Below are 8,950 nucleotides of genomic sequence, written 5' to 3'. Positions count from 1 at the left end.
CTGGAACTCTCGGTTTTCCTGCCATTCTTCAACACTGTCATGTCCCAAAAAGAGAATGAATGTATAAGCTTTGGACTTGGACACTTTACCCAGAGAACTGTTGTTCACAGCGTCCACTTCACAATGACTGACACCATCAACCATTCGTCTCACGAAAGTTGGATTTTTTTTTTTTTTTACACATTTTACATCAATAAAATGTTTTTGCATCAAGAATCAAAACTTTTGTTTTTCACATCGAGTTTATCCAGCTGCTCTTCTAAAACTTTATGTGCAGTTTCCTGGAAATTTCCCGTCATAATAAACCTCCAAGGCCTGTTTCTGTATGGGGGGAGGAGCCTGTGCACAGGAAGAACATGCAAAACTTTGCAAAGGGAGTTTGTGTGAGGTGAGAGTAACAACCACTCCTGCATGGGAGGAATGAGCTCCACAAACTTCAAAGTTCATTGTGTGTGTGTGAGAAAGAAGTGTGAAGTAGTTCGTAGAGTTTTTCATTGGAGTATATAAAACAGTCTCCAGCTCCTGAAATAATGCTCAAACCTCCACTAGCCCTCTAATCTTAATCTGCTCGATTAACCTAATTAACCTGACAATCATCATCTGGGTGAAGACATCTTGCGGCGCATTAGCCTCCGTTTAAATAATCTACAAACTAATCTCATTACCTTGACAGTGTCGGCTCCAGCTACGAGCCGTGGGGAACTCTGAAGGAAACAAACCAGCAGAAACGATGTGGGAGGCGTTTATTTTCTACAACGCTAAAGTCTGAAGCCTGACAAACGTCAGCCTGAACCTCTCACACGCTGCCTCATGAGAAGAAACTAGAGTCAAATGATCAGCTGAGTGAAACACACAAGTGACACAACTGCACACATGAGCACACTTTCCGTTTGTCAGCTGACAAATGAGGTACAGCAGAAGAAATTGACAGAAACACACAGGAAGACAGAATGGAAGGGGTCAGATAGTCATTCCGCTTGATGAAGCCCCCCTGTGGAGCGAGGGAAGAATAAACCGTTAAACTGGCTCAGCTCTTTTCTTCTATCTATGAAACGTTTCAGCACGTCGTCATCGTCTGTCGTCTCCTTTAAGCTGCCACGTTTGAATCCCTCTTCGTCAGATTTATTATGTTATACACATTTCGACACACACTTTTAGCATTTCTGTCTAACGTCTTCTTTTACGGGTTTCAGGTTCAAATCGAGAAAAGCAGCAGGGAAGATTTCTGTCTTCGTTTTAAGGCACCACCGTTTGTCGTCACGCACACTTTAAAAAAACAAAAAGAGACTGAACACTAGCAAACAGCACGATGGAACCTTAAAAAAATGGTGAATGGATTTCACTTACAATGTATAACGCCTTTCAAGCGCTTTATATCGGTAATCACACACACATTCACACACCAACGGGAGCAATTTGGGGTTCAGTGCCTTGCTCAAGGACACTTCAGCATGCGGACAGGTGGGGATGGGAATCAAACGCGCAACCTTCCGATTGGGAGATGACCGCTCCAGCAACCGAGCCACACTGCGTTGGGCTCAGGGAGTGTGTGAGGAGGAGTGTGTGTCCACTGAAGCGTCACTTGAGCAGACTCTGCAGCATGGCCGTGGCGTACGTCGGGCGGGCCTGCTTGTTCTCGATGGCTTTCTTCAGGTACTGGATCCCGTCGCAGCGCTCCCAGATCTCCTCGAACTGGCGGGGCAGGATCTCGGCGCCCCTCTTCCTGGTCAGACCCGTCTCCTCCAGACTCAGCTCGCACATCTCCATGTCGTCCTTCCCTGAAAGCAGAGTTCGTCACACAGCAGACGGCGGGGCCGTGACCGTATGAAAACCACGAGGAAGAAACCTGCTCATGGATCCTAGTCAAATAACACTGACCGTTTAGCTTTTATAACTGAACTGAGGAAAGTCAAAGGAATTATTTATTTATTCATTCAATTTTGAAAAAAATCAACAACAACGACTTAATATTACTTAACTGTTGAGGACCTTTCATGTGTAAATGTTGGGCTTTTTATTTGGCTGTAAGACTGTCATATTGTTATTGGTACAATAGAAACAAATCTAAGTGAAACTATATTCAAGAAGAAGGGTTAGCAGCCTCCCCACAGCGCGATGCTGCTGTGACTCCTATATATATATAGAGAGAGAGATATTGGTTTAAGTATGTGCTTGTACACAAGTGAAGTGCCATAAGTATGAAATTAATTCATAAAATGTAAAAATATGAGTTTGTTTTGATTGACAACTTGCCTATTGTCTTGTATTTTGCATATGGGTTTATAATATATTCATATTATTTTTCAACTAATTAAAATATCTGTACAGTGCAACATCTACTTCTCCATCATGTATTTCCATGTGTGTGTATTGTGTTTCACCCATCATATCACAAATCAGAACATCCTACTATTATTTACCCCACTATGAACATTAAAATACTCCAAACTATGTGTCCAGTCCAAAAAATAAACTTTGCGGGAGAACGTTCCCACTTTGACCCTTGAGCAGCACATTTTGGAGATGAGGAACCTGCAGCACTGACGGCGAGGTGGAGAACTGAAGCCAGATTCATCTCATACATTTAATATCTTCAAATATCAGACTTATTGATCCACGTGATCATAAACAGCCAAGCTGCAGTGGTAGAGAGGTTTCTTTAGTGGAACATTACTGCTGAATCAGCAGCTCCATGTTCATATGTCATAGTTTCATCTTCAAATGATGCAGAGCGCTGGATAGAACTGACTGATTATCAATTGTGAAAAAGTGTGTAAACATCAGTGTAATTTCAGAGTGAACACATAAATAGAGCGGTGAGTAAAGCTGCAGTGTCGGGAGCAACACTGACTGTCTGTCTCCAGTCGATGGGGACGTCTGTTCTGTTCCAGCTGCTTTTATTAGGATTTACAGCGATGAGGTACAAATATACTGAACTGTATGAACACGGGAACAAAGTGAGTCTCTGGGAAAGTCTCATGTAAAAAAACAAACTGCAATAGAGGTGATTTACCAATGGGTTACATGTGAAATAAAGAAATTATAGATTTTATATTGATACATACGTGATACAGTTTAGTGTATTTCTACATTGTGGCTGTAAATCCTGATAAAAGCCACTCATGGTGCAGTCATGGGCTCAGGACGCAATGCTAGTCGACATCCTCGACTGTCCTTGGGTGTCAAAATGATGTGGTCGCTGTCCGTGGTGCTGAACTGCTTTCAATTTGCCTTGTTTTATTATCCGGGGCCATGGAGCCTCATGTTTTTGTTGTTGTCTTGGTTTGTTATACTTCATGTCTGTTTGATGGACTTCAAAATGACATCATTGCTCTCCGTGGTGCTGAAGCTTTAAGCCCCGCTGTTGAGAGCATGTGTATGTTGTAAAATGATGTTATGATGAGCTTTATTAGGCTATTTGTGTTTAAAGGGCCATGTCATGTGGCCCGCCTCCGGCCCGGCTCTCATTTATGTGTCCAGTATCAGACCTACATGTACATGTAGGAAATCTGCCACTAAAGGTTCCAATCCAGCCGGGTGGTTATATAGGGTCTATTGGAGATTTTATTTTTCATTATTTTGACATTTAACTGTATTTTGCACCAGAATGTTTCATTAAAATTTACTTTTCTGTTGCGATTGTAGTCATTTTTGGTAATAACTGTTTGTTCTTTCTTCACATGCTCCACATCTTTGGAAAAGGTGGGTGCTGTTCTATTGGAAACTGTACGGTAATTAAAAAAAGAAGAAAAGAAAGAAGTCTCCTGCTCTGAGTCTGGTTCTGCAGATTCTTCCTCCACTTGCTCTCGGTGAATTGTTGGTTTTTCTCTCTAAAACTATTTTGAATTGAGTCTGTTGTATTTGGGGCAATCGACATAAAGTTAGATTGAAAAAGTTTAATGAGAGAAATCGAGCCTCTACCTTAGAGAAAAGTTTTAATCATTAGGAGAGTTGTTATCTTTTCAGTCTTTTCCTTTGTGTGCCTTTAAAGTTCATGTTAAATGTTTTTTTTTTTTTTTTAGATTCTTGGGTTATTAAGACAATACAATTAAATTTGACTCTCTGTCATAACTTGACAGCAGTAGAAAGAAGCCTGAACTGAATGAAGCTGATTGAAGTGACTGATCCCGAGCCGGAGGCCTGGTTCACCTGCGACCAGTACGATGGGCCGTTTGTCCGGGTGCAGCTCCATCTGCCGGGCGATCCAGGGCCCGTCGAAGTGGGCGTACCACCAGCCCTTCTTCTTGTTCTGAGGGTCCTTGTACTGGTCGGCGGGCCGGATGAAGGGGATGCGGAAGTATCGCTGCTGGCGGTTCATGGTCACCTCCTGAGGCTGGGCGCTGGTCGGGGGAACCGGATTCTGTTCGGCTGCAGACGAACAACAAACCATCGTCACGGGCAATAAGTATTCAGTGGTCGCAGCTAATGTTCCTGAAGGCCATCAAATATTATATCTGTTACTATATCCGAGAGCTGCAGCTGCTGGATGTTCAAACTGCTGCAGAACATTAGTGTGCTTCTATCTCTGTGGGCGTGAAGCTGGAGAACCCCAAACATTTCAGCCACAACAGTGACGGTGGAGTCAGTGTGACACTTGGCTCAGCTTCATTTTTTTTTATTTCGAGAAGCCGTAATGAAAGAAATATGTATTTATTCAACTGAATGAAGATCTGAAAACGTGAGCTGCACAGTGGATTAGGGGTCTCAACGTGAAGTGTGTGTGAGTATGTGTGTGTGTGTGTGTGTTGGTTTGAGGTACTAAATAGAAGAAATGTTTGAGACAGAATGCAGCTGATCATCCTGGTTCTTATGTTTCTGGTTTTGTTTCTGGTTCTGGTTCTTTTTCAGGTTCTTATGTTTCTGGTTCTGTTTCTAGCTGATGTTTCAGGTTTTGTTTCAGGTTCTGATGTGTCTGGTTCAGTTTCGGGTTCTGATGCTTCTGGTTCTGGTGTTTCTGGTTCAGGTTCTGATATTTCTAGTTCTGTTTCTAGCTCTGACGTTTCAGGTTCTGATATTTCATCGGCTGATGGGGAGTGTAGAAACACGGCAGGTCGTCGCTTCCTGCCTCACGGCTAAAGAGGAGGAAATAACCACTCAGGTTCCTCCAGGGAGGAACGCTCACACCTGACGCTGCTTCCTGCCTGTGAACTCTGAGAGGAAGCAGACGATCTTCACTCACCGTAGTCGGTGATGGACTTGGGAGCCCTGAGATCGCTGCCGTCGTCGGTACGCTTCTTGTTCTTGGACTTCCAGGCATGGTAGACCTTGAGACGGCGGTGGAACTCCTCTCTGCAGGCTGCCAGCAGGTCAATGTCTGAACACAACGGGAGAGTTCAGGAATGAAGAAACGGTTCTTCCATGGAAGCACACGGCAGCGAAACTAAAAAAATGTGTTTGTATGGATTCTTATGGGTTCACATACAAAGCCCAACACCTTTATTTTACATCTTTCAATCAACACTCACAGCAAAAAACAGCTTCTCCCCTGTGACTCATGATAAAGTGCTGCATTCTTCTAAATGCAATATTTATGTTCAGATAATCTTCATATCTTGGGGCCAAATTTTCTTAATGTATAGGGTTGAATCTGTTTGTAACACTGCTTCATATCATTTATCCTTTAATGCTGCTACGACAGAGCGTTACACTAATTTTCATTGTTTTGGTAACAGTGACAATAAAAAACCTTTCTATTGCATCAGATGTAAAATTAAGACGTTTCCATGGGGAATCGACAGAATACAAGGTTTCGATCATATTATCAGACTAATTCTGTTCTTTGGTAGCGTTCATGGTGTCATGAGGTTCCCACATGAAGTCACAGGCCAACTGTCCTGATGAAGATCAGACTTTCCAAACATTTCCTCATGAATGAAGCAGAAAATGCTGGAGAATTTTATAATGTTGATGAGACTTTGGAGGAAGTTTGTGTGCCTCCATTGTGACGTACAGCACAAAGGAACCTTGGCATGTCCGGTGCTGTGAGAATGCAAACAGCCCATTGAACCTCATGTTTCTTTTTCCTCCTCACAACCACCGACAACGTGAAAGTAAATGGGATTGACAAATTAGCCAGATGTCCTTGGAATACCACAGAGCGCATGAGGGGCCAAACACGGATCAGAGTCCCGCTTACAGCAGCAATTATCGAGAATCTGAGAGGCAGCCAGCAGTAAAGCATCTGCTTTTCTGCTGGCTGAGGAGCGCCTGGCCGGGACGGCGAGGAAGAGCAACAGTCCGCCACCCTCCATAATGTGGGTGATTTCCTCCGCAGCACTAGAACACCGGCAGCTGTGGGAACGCTGGTGGTGCAGCTGCAGTCAGAGACTCAAAGGAGACGGGCGGGAGGCTGACGGTCCGTTTTCACTGAGCGCCGCCACGCTGACAGCAGACACACACTCACTGCACGGGAACGGCTCGTGTTCTGGACTCCTCACCGCAGGAGGTGTTGATGACGTCCCGCAGCTCAGCATACTTCCACTTGCTCAGGTCATATTTTTTCACGCCGGCAGCAGCTTTGGTGGCTTGAACCTGAGGGCCTCTGAGGTTTGAAAAGGGAGGCAGAGGGAATAGTGAGTGTATGTTAGGAGCCGGCGCTTCGACTCCGATTATGATTAAAGGGAAGTGCCAGAAACGGGTCATGAAAGTCATTTATCTGAAACCAAACTGTGGTTTAATTCCTCAAGAGGGGGCGATAGAGAGGGAACATATGGTCACACTTTAACAACTTTTCAAATCTACGTTTACAGCTTCCAAATGTTAAATCATTTACTGTTGCATGTTTACGCTTACATTTAAAACACCATGTGAGTCTTTGTTATATAAATGAGTGTAATTTGAATCGATGGACCTCGAGGTGCTTAACGGACGCCTGCGGAGCTCTGAGCTTCCCTGCTGAGTCAACGCCGCTAATTCAATCATACCAAGGATTTATCTCCTCTATTTACAGTTGACATCACTGCTAATATCGCTGAAAGAGGATTGCCCAACTACGAGCAATCATTAGATTACCATTCCCATTTATAATTCATGCTGACTGGGAGGATGAAGCAGATTTAAGATTACTGTCATTCTGGCTGAGACGAGTCATATGTCCTGGTGATGAAGCAGGAAGATGCTCTAAAGATACAAAGAAGGGAGAAAAGGCTGGAACCGAGATGGAGACCACGACTTTGTCTCTGGTTTTAGTTCAACAGGAAATGAAGGAATGGGTTAAAGAAAAGACGAAGGGCAGCCGGGAGCTGTTGGCATCGCTTTGTCTTAATGTTTCTGCATGTGCGGCTTCGCGTTCAGCTCTGCACGGCCTCTGTCCTCAGTGCCAGGTCATGCACAGCAAGACCTGGCTTGTTGCTGTTGCAGCCACAGCTGATCACAGAACGGTTGAATTTCATAGATCTGTAATTCCTGGACCGGCAGACTACGGCTTCAGGAAACTTTCTGGCTTCACACACAAAGCAGCTGCAGAATTACGTCTCTGTCAGTTCTAATTAAAACACCTGAATAGTTGGACTGGATGAAGGTATGAACATGAAATGCTTTTATATGTTCTAACTGATGTTGTTGACTCGTTTTTTTAGCATTGTACTGTGACAGTGGTTCTCCTCTGCGACAGAGAGCGGTGGACACAGCCACAGGGAATAGCTGGGGGCTTGTTCCCATTCAGTCAGGATTATTTTTTTACTTTTTTTTTTTACCAATAATCAACACTTTGAGAAAGTCTCTACTATTTACCACTAGTTAAAATCATTTGAAAAAGTGATATCTCAATTTTATGCACTGTGAAAATACAGTGTTCTTAAATGAAATGATATTGTTAGATTCCAGTTGAAGTGTTGACATTTAGATACTGAAACTATGAATAACCACCAGGTATTATCATGTCACTGCAGTGACGTTTGTATGTATACATAAAGTATTATTCTGATGTTCATGAAGGACAATTCGGTGTTGAAGACACATTGACACAGACAGATAATAAGGTAGAATGTAATCATTCAGTGAGAGTGGAGGAAAAGCACAGAGACGAACGGCCCGGTCAGTTTGTTACCGAGTGACAGAAGTAATCGAATGCTGCACATTCATTCACGATTGACTGTGCAATCTTCATTTATAATTACATCTAATTTTCCTCTGAATCATCTAAATAGTCGCCCACACGAGCATGCCAGTTTACCTAAATGTGCTGTTTCTGGCCTATCATCCACACGAGGCGGTGCTTTAGAAGCCCAATACGGGTTTTGTAAAACACGGGCCCCAGAGTGGGGAAATTCTAAAACCCCGGCTTGTGCCGTTCACACCCCGAGGGCTGAACGGCAAAGAGGTTCATCTGTGGAAAAAGATGACGTCGGCGGTCCGTGATGCCATCAAATAAGCACAACAATCAGGGACTACAAGCTCCGGTGGAGCTGCAGAAGCTACTGACGCTAGCAGCAGGAGGAGCAGGGCCATAGACCTATAGAACTCAGAGTTATATGGAGGTTAATGAGCAGGAGTCTACTTCTACATTTCTATGTGCTCTGCCTTCTTCTGCATTTTTGGGGGTGTTTGGTGAATCACAGCGCCCCTAAAGGCCTGCCATGTGTACTACATGCCCTGAAGCCTCGTGTTGAGCCGAGTTCATAGTGACGTGTGGATGGAGGTTTTTTTGAGAACCTCAGGGAGAAAAAAGATTCTGTTGGCCCGTGTGGATGTGGCCAAAGAAGCCAGGTTTTGTTTTGATCAGTGGGAGCTTAGGGACAGTGGTGGGATTAATGGAGCAGTGAGCTCTACTGTTAGTATGAGTCTGCTGGGACGCGTGCTGAGGTCTTACATGACTCTGGCTGCGGCTGTTGAGATAGGAAGAGCTGAAAAACACTCATTGCTGGGGAAAACAGCAACAGGGAAAGGCTGAGGTCAGTACTGCACGCTTGGATCATGCAAAGAGTGTCCATGGTGTTTGGAGGAGTTGTAC

General features: G+C 44.0%; 1 protein-coding gene across 1 annotated transcript in view; it reads right to left on the bottom strand.

Annotated features, from left to right (window-relative positions):
* Window positions 1-918: 918 nt before the first annotated feature.
* Window positions 919-8,950, bottom strand: part of LOC308142654 (unconventional myosin-VI-like) — a 36,366-nt gene continuing 28,334 nt past the window's right edge. The window contains exons 30-34 of the mRNA XM_080513165.1: window positions 8,810-8,860; window positions 6,438-6,541; window positions 5,180-5,314; window positions 4,150-4,368; window positions 919-1,778 (exon numbers count right to left, since the gene is read on the bottom strand). Of these exons, the coding sequence (XP_080369291.1) occupies window positions 1,579-1,778; window positions 4,150-4,368; window positions 5,180-5,314; window positions 6,438-6,541; window positions 8,810-8,860 (709 nt within the window). The 3' untranslated portion in view covers window positions 919-1,578. The remainder of the gene's footprint in view (window positions 1,779-4,149; window positions 4,369-5,179; window positions 5,315-6,437; window positions 6,542-8,809; window positions 8,861-8,950) is intronic.

The sequence above is a fragment of the Blennius ocellaris genome (assembly GCF_963422515.1).
Source record: "Blennius ocellaris genome assembly, chromosome: 17".
Taxonomy (NCBI): Eukaryota; Metazoa; Chordata; class Actinopteri; order Blenniiformes; family Blenniidae; genus Blennius; species Blennius ocellaris.
This window is presented reverse-complemented; position numbering and strand designations above follow the sequence as displayed.